Here is a 20,234-nt window from a genome sequence, read left to right as displayed (position 1 = left end):
TGAGCTATTTTTAGATGTTTGATTTGTGCCTCAGACCGAACGTTGTCCTTAAACATGGACCCCCATCTACCCATAGACATTCCTTCACAAGGCTTTTGTATTGTTGCATGATCGACACACACGTTGGTATTGTTCACTCCTTTACAGTGAATCCCATCAATAACTCTGAATGCTCATCTTTTGTCTCACAGGCATTTGTAATTTCCGTCACATCTGACTTCATCCCACGTCTTGTGTATCAGTATATGTACAGTCAAAATGGAACTATGCATGGCTTCATCAATCACACACTCTCATATTTCAATGTCAGTGACCTTAAGCATGGAACGCAGCCCATCAACTCCCTCTATGAGCAAAGTGTGATATTCTGCAGGTAACGTGCTTCAACACCTTCTCTACGAGTCTCTACTATTTGAAAATGGAAAATGTTTGTTCAGATTTCAGTTGGTGGCATATTAGTCTGGTTCAATATAAGTTTGCAAAGAATGCTATCTGTAGATTCCATTGGTTACAACTTATTAGATTTGCAAGATGGTTGAATGAAGGTCTACTGTCCGTGCAGTCTCCACTAGACAGGGATCGGAAACAAAGGAACCCGATACATGATGGACTATCTGACTCCCAAGTATCAATTTAGGGTATAAACTGCCCTGAAATATGTTTTGTAATCTTTTCGCAATGCTGAAGTACATTAAATTTTGATGATCGCAGACCTTTTTTCTAGAACTTCAAAACTCTGCCTTCTCCTCTGTAATACTCTTGCCTTTCGGTTAAATCTGCAACGGACCTGTGGTGAGCCCGGATAGCAGTCATTCTCTGGATGAGACTGTGCACTTTATAGGTGGCTTGGCATAACATGATAGAATGACAGTAAATAGTATTTACACACTGAATGATAGAAGATTTTTTAAACACTGCGTTATTACTTCTTTACTGTTTTCTGTTGATTCCAATTTGTTGAAATGTTGTTTGCATTCATACTCAATATTGCCAATTTATAGTTTCTGTTGTATTTATGTATTGAGAACTAGTGTACAGGCATGTGAACACGTGCCAATGTGCAGGTTATCATTAACACAGTAGCACCACTATAAAGCCTAAACCTACAGCTCCCTCTTACGGTGACAACAGGTGAAGCTATGTGAATAGGACCACTGTATATCCTAAGGCAACAGCTACCTCTAACAGAGTATTCTGTGTGTTTGGGCAGCCTCTACTGCACATTATGGCATCGGACAAACATACATATGACTTTTTATATTATTAAGATAAATTGTGTTTTGCTCTGAAGCCCTTACAAGAGAAATTGACAGTTGACGGGGCAGTCATGAATCAGGTGCCGTAAACAGGCAGAAGACTTGGTGAGCATATGACCAGTAGGGGAGAGGAGATACAAAGTACAGAAATTGGGGAGATGACAGACATATAAACAGACATTGGTCATAGGGGGCTGGCTACACACCAGGTACTGTGTACACTCGGAATAGGAGTAGGGTATTTGGGAGAGATAGGATAGTAGTTTATGGATGTGACGTTTTAATGCAGATGTGATGGAGTGGAAAGTAATAGCTTGTTTTGCCTGGAGATCAAAGGGGGTGCAGTGGAGCAGGGAAAGTTGGGCAAAGGAGTATAAGTGAGATTAGGCTCAGGAATTTCTGGAGAAGAGAAATCAGGGAGTTTACTAGAGTGAGAGTTGCAAAGAGGAGAGTAGTAGGACATAGTGTTAGCAATTTGTGGGGGTGCAATGTCATGCAGGAATTTGAAATCAGGCTCTGGCAATTTGAAGACTGACTAATTTTTCATGGAATGCCACCAGGAATCAAGGCTGTTTGAGGTAGTTTGAAGGGGGAGAAGAGCAGGAAAGATTGCCGAAGGTAAAGGTGGTGAAGTTTAGTGCTTTGTCAAGGGGTGAGAAGTAATACAGATGGAAGCCAATGGGGAGGCTGGTGCCCAGTAGTCAAGGAGGCTGAGTACAAGGGTGAATAATGTGTTTAAACAGAGGTGAAAGTGAGGAGGGGGTGATTTTCCTGCTATGAAACCAAATAATCCTGCGCACAGTAGCCATAGAAGTAATACACATGCATTTGTTGAGTTTCTATCGAAAAGTACTCCATGTTTGCATGCCTTAGAAGAGGGATAGTGTAAGTTGGAAAGAAGATGGTTGAAGGAAGACAGGGGGCATTAGATGCAGGAAGGTAGAACACTTTAGTCTTAGAGAAGTTCAGCATAAGACAATGAATTGCCGTCCAGTGACAGATCACAGAGAGACAGCCTGATACATGACTAAATAGGTCAGGATTAAAAGTAGGGAAGGAGAAGATGATTTTGAAAAACCCAAAGAATTACATCAACTGATTGAAGAAGGCAGCTTAGAGTGCAAGTAGTAGGGGGAAAGGATAGAGCAGCGGGGGAAGCCATCCGGGAGGGAGGTTGCATCAGAGGTGGACTTGTTGCCCGAGATGAGAAAGGACCAGTGAGTGAGGTAGTAGGACCCCCATTCTGAGGTCTTGGATACAAGGTCATCAAGGCTCTGAAGAAGAGATTTTTGTCCAACATTTCCAATGTGGTTAAGAAGTCTAGGAGGAGTAGGATAGAGGTTATGCGTTAGTGGTAAACAGTAGCCAGACATTTAGAAACATGGGTAAGATCGAATTCCGTTAAATGACAGCTGAAAATATCCAGATTGGGGAGGATCCTGGAAGGCCATTAGGGTCTGGATTGGAGAAGATCATTTTAAAGAAGAGTAACCCAAGGATTTTAGTATAGTGGAAGAGGGCATATGCAGGCAGATACTTGTCAGGGTTACTGTGGCCAGCCCATGGCTTTCTAAGGAATGGTGGGACAATTGTTAACTTGAAGTATGATGGAAAGATTCCAGAGGCAATACATAGATGCAAGAAGGCAATGAGGTAAGAGCAGGTGGGTGGTGCCAACTTCTTGATTTTCTGAAGGGGAAATGGGTCAAAAGCGTTCGGGAAGATGTGGCTCTCCTAGGGACGTGTGCTGGTTCAGAGGAAGAATATGAGGGAAACTGCCTTCCTTCAGGACTGTATGTCGCATCAACCCCAGAGTTACAAAATTCAGCACTTCCCACAAATATTTTAGGACTGGAGGAGGATTAGAAAAATTATACCCACCCCACTAGAATATTTAGGGGAAAATAACTAACATATATCAGTGTCTTTCATTTACTCTTCTTAGTTCAGATTTTAAAACATTTTAAAATGTGGCTGCATTGTGCCCCCGTACAGAGTCTCTATCCCCATCATGATCAAACACTTAGGTACTGTGCTAGAGGTAGTAGGTGTGGGTAGAATGAAGGATGGGTTGGGAAGGATAGGAGCATTGTGAGGATGTCACAGAAGTTCACATGTTATAGGAAATGTATTGGGAAATATTATTAGTAGAGAGGGAAGAGGGGTTGGTTTGAGGCCAAGCGGGCATAGCCATGGTCGGATTGGCCCCTCTGCCTTTCGGCCCGTGGCCTGGCCAATATCGTCTCTGGAGAGTGGGGGCCGGTTTCTGGGCAGGTCTGGGCCGGTATGGAAAAAAAACATTTGAAAAAATATATATTTTCTTTTTCAATTTAAAAAAAAAAAAAAGCCTTTCATCCTTCTTAGGTCGATAAATGAGTACCAGCACAGGTTGGGTGATATTGCATCCATACATATTTGTTCTATAAAAAATAGCTTAAGCGTAAGTGCTACAAAATAACATATTATCATTTGGCCTTGGACGTCGGCTTGGATTCACAGTAATTTAGTGTACTTAGGGACAATGCTATTTGATGCCACTTCCTGTTTTGTGAAGGGGTGAAATGTCATGTTTCATCGCTTCCCGGATGTCACTTTGGGCAGGGGTCAAATGACATCACTTTCAGTGATGTCATCAGAGGTCAAGGGTCATTAGGCAAGGGGTGGGCCACTTTTTTGAGGCAAGGGGTGGGCCACTTTTTCTTTTGGGTGACCAGGCCTATTTCTTGTCCCAGTCCGACCCTGGGCATAGCATGTGGTGTGGAGAAGAGTTTGATTGGGTGGTAGAATAGAGTAGGAGTTGGAATGGTGCAGGATGTTTTAGCACAGCAAGGGCTGTGGTGAATGAGAGGAGAGTGATCTTATGTGTGGGTAGAATACAGGCAGTGTGTCCACCACTTGCAAAGATGGCATTGAATTTCAATTTTGTGGAGGTGAATCTGAGGGGCTATCAATGGTTAGCAGTTTTGGATATAAGGGGTGAAGGTACAAGAGTGATAGTGATGATCAAAGGGGGGGTTGAAGAGTTAGGTTAAAGACAGAAGAGTCATTAATAGGGGAGGTCAGTGGATGAGTAAAGCAGAAAAAGGAGAAGTGAACATCAGCTGTGTAGGTGACCAACGCATCTGCTTTAAATCTAGGTTTGGAGATGGAGAGATTTGGATGGGATGAAAGTGGATGTGCAAAACAAAGTTGTGTATCGCTACACGATAGCCACCTATGCACTCCCAAGGGAAGTCCCAAGTCTATAGTCTACACAGGTTCAGAAGTATAAAACTAGAACACTACTCCAGAAACTCCAATTTATGTTTTTTTAAAGCGGGAGAGAAAAGAAGGAAAGAATTTCACTGTCCTCAAAAGGAGTTATATATACATAATTTTACTTGTGAATTTGTGTGTTTTTTAGACTTTGCCAGGTATACAAAAGAATCAGTTTCAAAACAACCTATTTCAAACAGATAAAATAATGTTTAATTCAAAAGATAAGGGTATTCAGCTTTGAACAATCATCACATAATTCACACTTTATAACATATATCAAAGCAAAAAATTGTCTTTTTGTAAATAAGACCGACTTCAGTCGGCGTCAATATCAACATTAGAAACACAGATACAATAATTCTGTCAAACAAGGTGTATTGCAAGCACAACTGCAATGGTTCTTTTGACTAATGTTCACAACATCCACATTTAGCCATATGAGAAAAGATCTTGGTTTGAATATAAATTATCCCAAATAGCACCAATCATTCATTGTTCTGCCAACGCGTTTGGGACTAAGCAAGAGGCCTTTTTCAGGGCTAGGGTTGCTAATGGTTCCAATTAGTAGGTGTCTCCACAGCGTGGATTCCTATGGGTAAATGTAAAAAAGGAGTTGCTATTACTGCCATGTTTGGATCAGGCAGTATCCCAACACAAATACTTAATTACCACAAACCTCTTTATTCCACTGATGGGATTTGTCACTGGGACTTGAGCACACTCGTGTAGAAGTACACTGGGACTTGGCCGTATTCATGTGTAGAAAAACACTGGAGTGTAGTATGTATATACCTCAGATGAATAGACTCCAATAACTCTGGAATATAAGACAATACATTTTTAAGTAATCTGAAATCCAAAATTCGGATGTATAGTTAAACATCAGGTAAAACTGCACCACTGTGAGCATGCATATCACAGTTTTTTATAACCTGTCACCAGTGTTCCCATAGATGCGTGGATACTTCACCCAACATTTAAAAAACGGTCTCCATACGTGTAGAACATCATACGCTGAATTAAAGAAATTCGTATTTTCATATTTTTCAAGAACAGAGACTTCATAAGAACGAGTGTGTCTGTCAAGGTCACTAACAAGCACACTTAAAGGGATTCACATGGAGAGAAAACCGCACCAAGTGCCCTTTCCAAAAAAGTGGAAGGTGAAATGGAAGATATTAACCAAAGGATTCGCGAGGATATTTTGTAAAGGTTCACTCCCCTTAACGTGTACCGTTCAGGTGGACCAACAATTGCATGTCATTCAAGGAACCCAAATAGTGTAAAAAACACATTTCGAAAAACCTCCTCTTACCTCATCAGGGAGAGTATTACAATCCAAATATCAGACGCGAATAGCTTGCGCTCACACCCGGATGTTGTTATTCTGTCTACGGGAATCCGACGCCTGCGTACGTGTGCCGCGTTGCGCCATTTTGGAATGGGATTAATGTGTCTCAGCTGGTATCCTCCACGTCTGCCGCTAGACACTTGGATGTCCCTCACAAGGTCCAACCGAAGTCAAGGCAAGACGTGGAAGGCATGTAGTAAATGTCCCTATACGGAACCTATTGTAAGATATAACTCAAGTATATAGTGTTACATGGTTGGTATGCAGAAAAGCATCTGCTCCAGCTCCTCCCACTAATCAAAAGTGAAAATTAGCTATCTCATGATACCCTCATTTGGGAAAACAGGGAGGACGCAGAATAAGTCTGCTTGTGTCCCCGTGTTCCCAAACGAGGGGTCTTGTATAAGAGGAACACCTATTTGCATGATGCAAAAAGCATATTGAGTTGTAACCTCATTTTAACGTTATATACAGTCAGATCAGTCTCAGGAACTGCTCACACTTCAGATACAAGTCTGGTAATTCCTGTTTGCTCATATTCCTAGTATAGGAGAGCAACTCACATGTCTTACTACTGTCATTAGTAAAGATGCCAATAGTATAGAATGACCTACTCATGATACCACCATTCAGGAAGATGGGGAGGACGCAGACTAAGTCTGCTCGGATCCCCGTGTTCCCAACTATGGGGTCTACATGAAGCAGAATATATTCACATCATGTACAAAGCGTAATCCGTTGATCCCACATATTGATCATCATATCAAGTTAGTCCTCACCATCTCAGGACTGCTCACACTTTAGCAAAAACTGGCAGTCAAAGTCTGCTCACACTCTTAGTTTAGGAAAATTACCTATATGTATTACTGCCATCAGTGGAGTCTAGATTTACCGGACTGCCGATCAACGTTCACAATCTGGATATCTTTTACCCTAATGGGGTAGAGTCATAACCCATAACAAACATCAGTGTACATAAACCTCTAAACATAACACATCAAATCAAAATCAAAATCATAATTCATGCCTCTAGGACTGAGGCAGTCAAGTAGCTCTATCCATACAATTTCTCTTTGTTGTAGTTTTCTAACTAGATCTCCACCTCTAGGGCTCAGTTTCACTTGCTCAAGTATTATGCATTTTAATTGTGCTACAGAGTGTCTGGCTTCTGAAAGATGCATCACTACAGGTGACTTCTGACTCTTCATGCAGATATTAGATGTGTGTTCCGCCCAACGTGTTCTTGCTTTCCTGGTGGTCATACCCACATTGTAAAGGCCACATGGGCATTTTAGACCATAGATAACATTCATCGAGTCACACATACAGGAGTGCTTTAGAAAGATAGGTTTCCCTGTGTGCGGATGTCTAATGCTATTGCCCTTTATTATGTTACTGCAATGCTGACAATTCAAACAAGGTATCCTCCTCTTGTATGTGGGTGTTCCTGTTCCCGTGGTTGTTATTTCAGCTTTAATTAAGCTATTACGTAGTGATTTATAGTTCCTGCATGCAAAGGTTGGAGTTTCTGGGAAGAGTTGTTACAATTTAGGGTCAATTTGCAACATGGGACAATGCTTCTGAATTATTCTATTTATCCTTTTGCTCTGTGTTGAATGTGTAGTAACGTATGCAAGCTTTTCTTTGTTTGTGGGTGCCTTAGATGTCAGCAATGTTTCTCTCTGTATGGTACTAACTTTTTCTTTCACCTCAGAGATCAACCTTGTGTCATATCCTCTTTCTATACATTTTGCTTGTAATGAAGAGGATTGTCTTGTGTGTTCTGTAGCTTCGGAGATGTTCCTTCTATACCGTAAAAATTGGCTTAATGGTACACTGTCCAGAGTTCTCTGTGGGTGGAAGCTTGTTGCTAAGAGTAGACTGTTTCTGCCGTGGCCTTTGTGAAGATCCGTGTTTCTAATTTCCCTTCTTTTACGTAGACTTCAACATCCAAAAAATGAATTTTGGATATGCTGGTCAATGTGGGAAACTTTATTCCTGGGTTCATTTTATTCATCATAGAAAAACATTCCTAAAGTTCTTCCTTTGGACCAGTCCAGATGCCAAAAATATCATCAATATAACGTGTGTAAAGTGCCAAGTGTCTTGACCACCTTGGGGATGTTAATACATGTTCATGTTCTAAAAAGAACATGAATATGTTAGCATAGCACAGAGCCGTTGCAGCTCCCGTACTGGTTCCAGAAACATGTAGAAAATATTTCTCTCCAAACTTGAAAAGTTGTTCATTAAAACTAACTTAAGAAGTGTGAGGACAAATACTCGATCTGCTTTACAGTCCTCCGACCTTAACAACAGCCATTCGACGGCCTCTAATCCTAATTCATGGGCTATGTTCGTGTAGAGTGACGTAACATCCATTGTAAATAGAATGTCAGGGGTGAACTCAGATAGGTTCACAAGTGCAGTGGTTAAGGCAATGATTTCTGGAAGGGATTTAATGTTTTGTATATGAATTCCATTAGATTGTCACATAGTTCTGTGAATGTTGTGAAGGAAGAATGTGTCTTTGGGCTGACCAATCCCCTGCTGCTATGGAAAATGTCAAAGAGAAAATTGCGAGAAATAAATTCAACCCATCTGATAAATGTCAATTGTGACAAAAGATAACATGGTAGTATTTCCCAGAAATGGGTTGCAGGCACACATTGTGAGTTTATAAGTGTTTTATTAAACAAATGCTCAAAGAAAATGTAGTGTCAGGATGCTTGCCAAACTCCACAAAATAGCGGTTGGGGTGCTTACTCCATGTGTCTCCCTTCTTGCTTCAAAGGGGACCATTAAAGAAATATCGAGTGTCTCATAATTAGTTCCAGGAAAAACAAAAGGATACATTCCAGTTGTAGGGTTCAAAACAAAAGAGTTGCAAAGTTCCTCCATGGTCCATCGAAAGATGAAGTTCAAAGCAAAGGTCTGCCCTCCTTAAAGAGGGTGTTGATGCGCATCACAGTGTGGGCCCAGGTGAGGTCAACCTGTCCTTTGAGCCTTAGTTCGAGGTGCAGGTTTTTCCAGCCTTAGATCTGTGGTTTTGCCTAACTAGTTATTTTTAGTAGCCTCCTTATTGCCTAGCAGGTCCCAAGGTTGGTTCTTGCAGATTAGTCTGGGGCCTCCTGATGGAGTTTTCCATTGAATTGTGGCCCTATCTTTTCACCATGCCCACTCATAGTCTTATTGTTCTTCCTGGGCCCATTCACCTTTGTGACTATTCTTGGGCTGGTCTCCCTTTCCTCAGCATATTCATACTATTGTTTTCCTCCACCCACCTCTATGCAATTCCCTTGAACAACATGGACTGCTATAACCTCATGTGATGGCAATTTCCCACCTACTCCCCTGGAATCTTCCATTCAGGTTGCCAGGGAGGGCCATAGCTTTTGGATCCCGACCCTGGGGGTGGACACACATGGGAGGATCACATGAGTGGAGGGTCATGGGGGATTTGGAGGAGAATACCTAAGTGTGAGACATGGTATCTCCCTATCCCAAAATTACCCTAACCCACTCTCCCTCAGCCCTAATGGTGTATTTTGAGTCACACCCCATCTCCCTCTCCCCATTTCTAACAAGTACTGGGATGAGGAAGAAGCGACTGAGAATAATGAAGATTACCTTTGAAACACTTGTGTATAGGCGCGTTATAAATGCATTATCATATCATATCATACCCATAGCAACAACATAGGGATGCAAACTGAGGCCTACCATCTAACAACTTTGAATTGTCCCACTAATAGAGTCAGGCAAGGTCAGGCACTATTCCTCAATTGTGCACACCTGACTCCAATTGACTTTCACCTGCAATATTTACAGGGTGATTCTGGCAGGATCATTGTGCAAGCTCGGTTGCTGGATGGAACCAGTAGGACAAGAAGCAGCAGGCTGCGAGGAGAGGAGCCCAGAATAACCGGTAATAACCGGTGGAGTACAGGACGCCGAGACGCTGGCCTTGTGTGTGTGAAGAGCTGCAGTGTGGTGAGGAAGCCGTTTCTCCAAGGAGCCAGAGCAGGACGGAAGGCAACCTATCGGTCTTGGTTAGGCTAGTGCTCATTCCCCTGGGATGTGTGTGGATCCCAGGGATGTCTGCGGGGGCAGGTGGTGAGACACTTACCTCGACTCAAACCCATGTGAACTGATTTGATCTGCTCGTCAGCGGCACGCTACTGTTGATGAGTTTTGTGAAGCTGAAACACTGTAGCGTGCAGGTGGCCGGAGCAGGAGCACAGGTAAAGGAAGAGCCCGGTGAGCGAAAGCGGGAAGCACAGCAAAACAAAGCAAAAAAAGGTAATGGCAAAAGTGAACCAGGTGAAAGCTGGAAAGCATCAAGAGAAAGAAAGCAGAATATAAGTGAAAGCTGTGCTAGAGGCGTGGAAGTAAAGAATGATTGATCAAATGCACTGGCGGCACGAATGCAGCTAAGAGGGGGTACAAGTGGCCCGAAGATAAAGACAGGGGTACAAGCAACCCAAAACCGAGAGAGAAACCAAAGAGACAATAAAAAGGAAATGGACAATGAGGAGAGGGTAAAAGTAACCCAAACACGGGAAAAGTGTGCAAGCGACCCACTGGAAACACAGAGGGTGCAAGAGAACATGGGAGCTAAAAGGGGGTGCAAGAGAGCATTTTGGAAAGTAAAGAGAAGTGTGCAAGAGGCACTGACAGATGACAAAAGGTGCAAGTGTGCAGGACAGGAAAAAAGGGGGTGCAAGAGAGCACAGTGGAAAGTAAAGAGAAGTGTGCAAGAGGCACTGAAAGGTGACAAGAAGGTGCAAGTGTGCACAACAGGAAAAGAAGGTGTGCAGGGCGCAAAACAAAGCAAAGAAAGGACTGAGTGATGGAGGCTCAGAAGAGGAAAATATGCCTGCAAAGAAGGAGAGGGGTTAGAAGTCAGAGGGTTCGTGCCTCGGAGGAGCAAAGAACCTGGCATTCTCGAAAGTCTCTGATACTACCCCATGAAAGAACCGTACCATTAAAGGTACATCCTGACAAGAGGAACTTTTTGTTTATGTGAAACCAGAGGTCTAGTCTTGGGGAAGGGAACCCTAAGAGGCCCACTAAAGACATTGTTCAACTTAGTGAAGAGAGGCCAACCCTGAGAGGCCTTACAGGAACTGTGTCTTTTTGTTTGGAACTGGAAGGATCAGAGCTTGGGGAAGGGAACCTCAAGAGACCCAGAGACCTTGTGGACTTTGATTTGCTGCAAGTGTGTAACGCTCACCTGGTATCCACGGGGACGTCACTCAGCCTGTTCTGACACCAAACCCCTCCCTGGAGGCTATTCGACTGGAGACTGGGCCTGAAACACAGGATTGGTAGAGTTTAACTCCCTATTATCTCTGTGTGCTTGAACCCCTTCTTCCCCGGGGTCCAACCCTTCCCTTTGATCCACAGCTCACCTTGTTTCCTTGGATAGTGTGCTCTCCGTCCTGCTTTCAGCGCAGGGGCGCGTTGATTGATGTGGGCTCGTTGCTGCCTAGTTACTTCACTGGCAAGATTCCGACAGGTAAGTATAATGAGTCTTTTGAACAGTTCTCTAACTTCGTTCCTTTCCTTCCTTAGATGATGGCCGGCGTCCGGGGATGACGGCATGCTGCTGAGATGGGTAGCACTGAAGGTGAGGGAGAGCGCGATGCGCGATGCACCCCTTTCGTATTTGTATTGAACTGAGTTCTTTTTCTGTGTCTTTTAGGTGCCGCAACGTTTTCAGCGTGGATGCCGGTTATGAAGAACAAATGTGGTGAGTAAGCACAGTATGCGGCGCCTCTAGATGTTTCCACGCTAACCTGGAGTGTCTTTTCCCTCTTGCAGATGGATGAGAATTTCCGGAGACAGAGTTCCCCCAGAGCGGCTGGGATTCAGGTAAGCGTTTGAAGCTCGTACAGTATTTAAAAATAAGCAAAGGTTTTCAGAATGCTTACTAATGCCTTTTTTCTGTTCTTTTCCCTTTTCCTTAGGAAGCGGCATGCCGGGATGGGAATGACACCCTCGAAGATGCCCGCAGAACAAAAGGAGCGATGGATGATGGGCAGAAGCGCCGCAAGGTAAGGCTGTTCCTAACGGTGTTCTTGTTCTTGCAGGAGCTGAGCACAGAAGAAAGATGCAGGCCTACTGGAGACCGATCCGAACACGGTGAGTGTCACGCTGCAGGTGCAGAAAAAACAAAGCATGTTTCTCAGCCTGGGCATGGCTTAAATAGTCTCTGGGTATCCCAGGTGTCTCTGGGCTGAACCACACCCAAAAGACTAGACTGCACATGCAGTTCTGGGAACCGAAATATGTGGGGGCATCCATCTTGTCCCCATCAATGCACTACAAGTCCAATCCCCAATGTTATCCTATGGGAGTGAGTGAGTCTGGTGCCACAAGCGCCAAGTCTGACTCCAAGTTGGTCTTTGGAGGGATAGACAGGCCCATGCGGGCCATGTAGGTGATTGTGGCCTGGCTCCAGCATGACATCTTGGAGGGCTGGGGACATGAGGGCCAGGAATCATGATAAAGAGCCCTATGTGGAAGGTTCCAAGGGATCCCCTTTTGATTTGAGCATTTTTTGAACTGGCAGAACTACATCTATTGGTAACATTATCTGAAACCAACTATGGTTTACATTTTCTTTTGCATCACCATTTTTCCTTTGAATGTACAGACATTGACAGCACTTAGAAACAACAGTTGAGGAAACAACCCACTTAGATTTGGGGCCAAATAGGCATTACACCAACCCCACACAGTCTGATAATAAAGATTTTCCAACTGTTACTTTTGAATCTCTGTCTCTCTTGATAGCATGTCTGTATCACACTCCCTGTTCTCACTATCTGAATGGGTGGTCTCTTTTTCTCTAAACGGCCTTATATGGTCCAGTTCTATCTTGCTCTACAGAGGCTCAATACCTTTCTCTCCCCCTTGAGGGCATGCATTTTCCAACTTTCACTCTCCTGATGCTACTCCTTTTCAGTCTCCTACCAATGTTCTCTTCTCTGGCAGTTTCTTTCCTTTTTGTAGTCCCTCATAACCCCCCAGGGAATAGAAGTTTGTCTCTTTGGGCATCTGGTGTGCGGATGGGCTGATTGGCCCAACCCTTGTGGATGGTCTTAGTTCTGATTGGGACTTGGAGCTGGCTAGGCCTCCCTCTTGGGAGGACCACTCTCTGGTTGCCAAGCACTAACCCTGGCACCCTTTGTGGACTCTGTGAGCGTATATGTTCCCAATTGTATGAAAAGAGGAGACCGTGTACGATGGATGGATGGATGGATGCTTGACTGTTGAGTGTCCCTTCCGTTTTTTCCTCTGTAGATATTGAAGGAGTTCCTGCACCAGCATGAGGGGAGCCAAGCAGGTTGGCACCCCTGTTTCGAGGGACTATCATTCCTTGATTTCCTTAAAGGGCTGGTATACAGAGTGGCCAGAATCATGGGAAGTGAAATCACGATGCTATAGGTTTGGTGAGAGCTGGGATATCCTTAATCTGATATGGTGCCCTCTTTCCTGGTGTAAGAGCGGTCCCTAGTTAGCAATATAATCAAAAATGTGTCATGGGCGCCCCTCGATGAGAACGAACATGGCAAAAATGGGCTGTTCTATGGGATGGTACCCACTCTACAGTCCGCAGCCACATTTTAGCTCACTGTACCTTTCACAGATGGGAAATATCCATTTGCATATCAGTCTTTGTCCCGCCCCCATGGGCAGTCCAGCACCGAAATGCTAGGGATTTAGGATTAGAGGGGCGCCTATGGACTATTTTTTCATTGTTTTAGTGATTTAGGATTAGTCACCCTAAGTTTCGTAGGCTCATATAGACGTGAACCCCCTGCTCACTCTGCTCAGAGATGCACAGCTCCACGTGTATGGGGTTGCTGTTGATACTCTTGTTCAGAAGAGAATTGCCATAGCATTTTGGTGCTGGACTGCCCATGTGGACGGGACAAAGACTGATATGAAAATGGATATTTCCCTTCTGTGAAAGATACAGTGAGCTAAAGTGTGGCTGCGGACTCTCGAGTGGGTACCTTCCCAAAGAACAGGTCATTTAGCCGTGTTCGTTCTCGCAGAGGGGCGCCTATGGACTATTTTTTCATTGTTTAAGGGACTTAGGATTAGTCACCCTAAATTGCATAGGGTCATCCAGACATGGACCCTGTGCTCACTGTGCTCACAGAGGCACAGCTCTACCTCACTGATGAGGCCCAACAAGGCTGAAACACGTGGGGTTGCTGTTGGGACTCTTGTTCAGAAGAGATTTGCCATAGCGTTTCGATGCTGGACTGCCTATGTGGGCGGGACAAAGATAGATATGCAAACAAATATTTCCCTTCTCTGAAAGGTACGGTGAGCTAAAGTGTGGCGTCGGACTCTCGAGTAGGTACCTTCCCAAAGAACAGGTCATTTAGCCGTATTCGCTCTCGCAGAGGGGCACCTATGGACTATTTTGTCATAGTTAGCAATATAGTACTCTTTCGTGCCCTTAGACAGGGTCAAAGTGTGAGTGGCAATGCGATGCTCTGGATGCTGCCCCAGGCCCATCATCCGCTAGCTTTGGGATGCATCTGGCTCCTCTGGTCAGCCTGCTGGAGGTTTCCGGAATGAGGCAGGGAACTTCAGCACAAGCTGTTATCCATCATAAGTATCAAGACAAACGTTGCGAAATCTCTTCCCATGTTAATGGACTGAAATTCCATCAATCAATGTCCATCTGTCTTTCAGGTCTCGAGTGATAACATGCATACATTCTGAAATGTATCTATTATGTGAAGGCATGGAAACTATTTTTGCCACTTGTTCATGCTGAAAATACTTTCAAATATGTTCAAAATGGTTATATATCAACTTTCAGACATGACTTTGTGGTGCTTTTGAGTAACACTTAAGCCCCGGCCCTCGTCGACCTCCACTGGCTCCCACTGCATGCACACATCACCTTCAAGCCTTGCTGCATCATCTATAAGGCAGTCACCCTCAAGTTACCCAGCTACCTTGCAGAGAAACTCTGCATGTCCGGCTGACAGCGCACCACAAGAAGCCAGGACACGTGCAGACTTGAAATCCGCCGTTGCAAACAGGAAAGGACATGAAACCAAGCCTTCCCTGCCTACGACCCAAGACCAAGGACCCTCCTCCCCATTGGCATCACACTCGCCCCCACGCTCATACAAATCAGAAAAGAACTCAAGACCCACCTCTTCAAGGGGTCTCTCCTCCTCAACACCTAGGCCATCACGTTGCCCCTTGTGCCACCTGATACATGTACCATCTAATGCATTGGGTAATTTCTGTTTTCATTAACTTGCGTATTTCATAATCAAAGCATGATTTGAATTACTGCATTATTACAAACTATGAGCCAACAAAAATATATATTTTAAGACTGAACATACTCACAGATGATGTAACAAATGTTTTAGCTCATTGCTTATTCCCATGTAATGTGTGCCAGTCCTCACATGTTAGAATTACATATCAAGAAGATCATGGGATTCTTAACGCTAACAAACCATTTGTTTTGGTTCTGGAACATGCCCGAGTACTTTAAGTCGCTGACCGATTACATGGCATCAAGTTTTTTATAATGCAGTAAATGCAATTTGTTCTATCTTATATTTTCTGGATTGCCCTAGTTTCCTTCACAACTTGTGAGCTGCAGCTAGCCCCAACTTCTCTTCTTATACTCTATAAGTCATTCACAGAAAACGGTATTCGAAACAATCACACAAAGAGTGATTGCAGCCATCCCCACAGACCCGTCTTTGAATGTGATTTGTCATAGTGTACATTCTGCTCACATTGCAGTTGCTGCCGGTTGCATTCGCCTTTATTCTGTGTGATAGTCCTATTGAATGAGACTCGGAAGTGCTTGGAATGTATATGTTCAAACAGATTCCAAATAGTCACCCAAACTGAGAGCATTGCCAATCCTGGCGTAAGCGGTATTCCAAAAGGCAATCATCAACAGCTCATTGTTGACACCTCAAGGACCAAAAGTGCCCAAACAAATTCTGCTTGACAATATTTCCCAACAAAGTTGTAAAGTATCTAAACTATATTTTATCCTAATCTCTTTGTTCAGGTACAAGGATTACAGAGAACCGCCATGGTCACCAAATCAATATGACTTCTCAAAACAATACTGGTCAGTCCTAGCTGTCCGCTTGGCCTTTGTTATTCTGTTTCAGGTGAGCATGACATGTTTGCACGGTATATGTTCTCATGCTTGCAAATAATGATTATAAGATGTGAGAAAATGAATGTGAATTAGATAATAACTAGTCCTGCCCTAACTTGTTTGAACAAGCTCCTGTCTTTTCACTGATTTTCAGGTGATTGGAAGTTTACTAAGACACAGACCTATCACTGTTTTGGCCTGAAAAGGGTTAAGCAGGATGGTGCTGAGGGGGGGGGGGGGTAGTCGGCACTGCTGTTCAGTGCCATTGCACATGCCCCACTCTACTGCAGGGGGGTGGGGGGGGCTGTCCAAACCCTGATAGTGGTGGGCAAAAAGTATGTTTCAATGACACGTTTCTGCTAGCTGCATCCTAGAAATAGTAAAAGTGATGTTTCTTACCTGAGAAGCATTGATGCTGGACATTAAAAAAATAATGATTGTCCTGTGAGAATTGCACTATAAGCAGTAATAATGCAAATGTGACATGAGGCACGCCCACCCTTGGCATATCAAATAATTATGTCTAGTACAGGCAAACCTACTATGGCCATTGTTCACGATTAGACTTCAAGGTAAGGTTGTCAATGGGTGGAAATTACATTACACATTTTTTTTTTACTATGTGTGGTGTAACTTAGGCTTCCATTGAATGGAATGATAGGCTATTGTGTAGAGACATTATACAAGTGGTAATATACTTTTACAGAATGTTTTTCCAGTTTCAGCCCTGTATCTCAGTAAATCCCAGCATAGTGCAATCCAACCACCCTGGGACCTTTTTAGACATGATCAATATTATTGCTGTAGTCATGAATGAGGTCTGTGTTCAAGCCAAATGGTGCTTACACCATTTATGTAGCAGCTAAGGTTCAAAGCAATTGATAATTGGTGCTTACTGCAGAGAATGAGGAAAAGTACTACATAGTTAACATTTATGACAAAGTCCTATGCCTAACCCTTTGGACAAAGAGTGCAGTTGTCCAAGGAGCCAGGCATCACCACAAGCTAGACTCTGGTCTCAGAGGTGGTATGCAGGGGATCCACAGCTCACCCCCACTGCTTCCCCCAATTGGATAGCAGGCAGTCACATGAGCATTTTACACCTACACATATTAGTGAAGGAAAGGGTGATGGGATTGGTTTAAAAAAAGCTCCCAATTATAATCATAATACTGGTATTCCCCGAGAGATAGACTGATCCCTAAACAGAACCAAGCAACTAATGTACACATGAATGCCTTTCCCCTTAGGGAATATAATTGCAGCCATCACTGGTGGGTGTGGAAGTACCTTTCCTTCTTCAGCACCACTGCAAAAGAAAGCCTTCAACAGAAGGTTACACCCACCGATACACATTTGTACTCGGAAAACCAGCATGAAATGAAACTTAAATGCACTATGCAAAGGACAAAACTAAGAAACTCTGCTCTCATGTTCCAGCTAGCACTGCGGAGACGTCCCTGATACAAAAGGGGTACCTTCAAATTGTACAGTTTCTCCAGTCAACAAGAGGTTTTTCGGACTTTCGATTTACACACAAGGAAAACAGAAGGACCACGTTCACTGCAGGAAAAGTCATCAGGACACAGGTCCAGAGCTTTTATACATTTATAAAATGGTATCAGTCCTTGATGAAAGCTCAGGCAAACCGACTTTCAGCCCACAAGACCTCATAAATATGGTCCTTTCACAGACCGGACCAGCGAGCACTACACAAATGCAATCGTTGCCCCTAAGTATCACACACGGGGAGAAGAGACTAGGCAATGCAAGCCAGCTTTCTCAGTCAAAGAGTGTGGGTGTTCCAAAGGGAGTTTGAGGAAGGTGTTTAGAGGACATTGGTGAGCTAAAGGGCTATAGAGTGGAGAGCTGTGAGGAGAACATTAGAGGTTGAAGGAAGGAAGTTACATCGGAGACGGAGAGTAATTTCCCTCTGCAGAGGTTGAAGGGAGACTTATTGATGAGGTTGGAAGGAGAATAAGTACAATCTGGAAAGAGAATTTTGAGGAGGTTTGAGGGTGAAGTATTGTGGTTGGAGGGAGAATATTTAAGACGTTGGATGGAGAATTATTGCATCTGAAGGGAGCATTATGGATAAGGTTGGTGGAGGATTGATCTGGAGAAGAGAAGACATGAGGGGTCGAGAAGGACACAACCTTTGCCATCTGGGGGGAGAGAAAAAAGCTATAAGGGGATATTGAGTTAAGGAGGTGGGAGGAGAGCAGGTTCCCCTTACTAACCTGAGAGACCAGGGAGGTTCCTTCGGACCAGTAGGTGCCAGGCAGACTTCATATATGGAAGAAGGTATGTGATGGTGCATTGCCACAAGGGGAAGGGGAGGCAATGACAAGGGTAGCAAAGAAGGGTCTCTCAGCAACCATGACCCTAAAACATGGAGGTGATCCATCCGATGACAGAGGAATCCTCAAGCACATCCCTGAAACTGTGGCAGAGTGGGCATACGTGGAACAAGAATCCCCCCTATCTCGTACATCTGGAAGAGGATGAAGGACTCTACCAAGCACAAAATGTATTGGCATTAGAGAGAGGACCCTTACCACGGATGCAATGGAAGTGGGTTTGGGATATTCCCAAAAACTCACAGCCCTCAGACTTAGACCAGGCTGTTCCACTAGTCATTGGAGCGGACCAGGAGAAGCCCAATCCCAGGGCTTTGGAAGAGACATTTTCTCTCTACATGATTCATTATTGTGGGTTTTAAGTTCTGCTTGTTTCTTTGGCCCCTTCAGGGAGCTTTTTCTTTGTTACGCCTCTTCATTTCCAGCAACTCCCAATTGTTGTTTTCCTCATTCGGGCGTGAGGTCCAGAATATCCCAGGGAACCTTGATTCCACTGAACTCAAGCCTTCTTTTAGTTGCATATTTCCACTCCATTATCAGTTATATTTATTTTCCTCAGACTCACACCCATTTGTTCCACAATATGTTTTGGTAACCAATAAAACATATGGGTTATTTGTATCATCTTGTCTTGTGTTTTGTCCCAGAGTCTATAAATACACAGAAGGGTCAACTACAACCCTTCCGTGTAACAATACCTTGTGAAAATGTGTATTAGCCAATCACTAAACAGCATTAATAACTATTGATATTTTGACATATAATATGTTTACAATATGAGCTTTTCCTGACACTACACAAACGAGTATTGTTTGACCAATACATGAAAGTACACATTGTTTTAACTTATTTAAACTATTGAAAAACAAGACAACCCATTTAAAATCTACACATCGCAAATAGTGTTTCCAAATGAGACCCAGCAGACAAACAACAGTTTGAACTGCAGTCTTCAAAACAAAGAAGTTAAAACTAAAAACGTCCTGAATGTATGAATAACGAAATATGAATATTGGCTTTGTCATTTGGAAAAGGTGAGGTGGGCCGAATGAAATCAGATTGTAAAAGAGTGAGGATGAGTGGTTGTTTGAATGTGCTTTACACTTTCACTTTACACATTACTTTACAGCCCCAGCCCTTATCCAATTGCCTCCTTCATCTCCACAGAACCCTGAAAATATTTTCTTTTTCACGTCCAGGCACAAGAGCGCTGGTAAAAGACAAAATAAAGTTGTCATGCACCACTGTGCTGAAAGCACCTTCTACACCCAATAGCGAAGTGGTGCATGATATGGACCCCCTAGGGATATAGCAATAGACTGCCCTCCCCTACATGGCCCTAATTGTTAGTGCCATTACCCTCAAACGTCCTGGGGGAAAAAGGGGTGACTGGGTGGATCGTTGAATATGTTTGACCAGCACTAGAACAAATACTTTCTTTAAATATTGTTTAAACAACTATAAACAATCATGTTTTAAGTAAAGGTGACTGCATATTTCATCCCAAATGCCATGACTTGTATAAACATCTAGCATCCACCAGAACCATTCCTCTTGAGTGAGTTCTCTAAATAGACTTTCTGATGTTGACAATGGCTAGAATGATTATATTACTGTGAGGAGATGTGTTCTCAGAGTATGGGGTGCAATGATTGCGTGTGCCATTGATGTATGCCGCTTCGTTTAAGACATCATGCGGGCCTACTTGATACCCTATTGTTATGTAAGTGAATAGTTCATGCATCTACTCCTGAAATGTCCTGGTACTGATCAATGTATCATTTCCCTTTAGTCCAAAGCAAACTATCAAAACAGATTCAGTTCATCATTGT

At 43.5% G+C, this 20,234-nt stretch overlaps 1 protein-coding gene across 3 annotated transcripts in view; it reads left to right on the top strand.

Moving 5' to 3' along the window:
* Positions 1-20,234, top strand: part of ANO2 (anoctamin 2) — a 2,341,832-nt gene that overhangs the window by 2,289,784 nt on the left and 31,814 nt on the right. For 2 of the 3 annotated variants that reach the window (XM_069628333.1, XM_069628334.1), the window contains 2 exons: positions 192-373; positions 15,947-16,052. In XM_069628333.1, coding sequence (XP_069484434.1) covers positions 192-373; positions 15,947-16,052 — 288 coding nt within the window. The remainder of the gene's footprint in view (positions 1-191; positions 374-15,946; positions 16,053-20,234) is intronic. The other variant, XR_011281759.1, reaches the window with a different exon arrangement.

This window comes from Ambystoma mexicanum, chromosome 12 (assembly GCF_040938575.1).
Source record: "Ambystoma mexicanum isolate Mex_15411 chromosome 12, UKY_AmexF1_1, whole genome shotgun sequence".
NCBI lineage: Eukaryota > Metazoa > Chordata > Amphibia > Caudata > Ambystomatidae > Ambystoma > Ambystoma mexicanum.
Note: the sequence above shows the minus strand (reverse complement) of the source record. Positions and strands in the feature narration are given on the sequence as shown.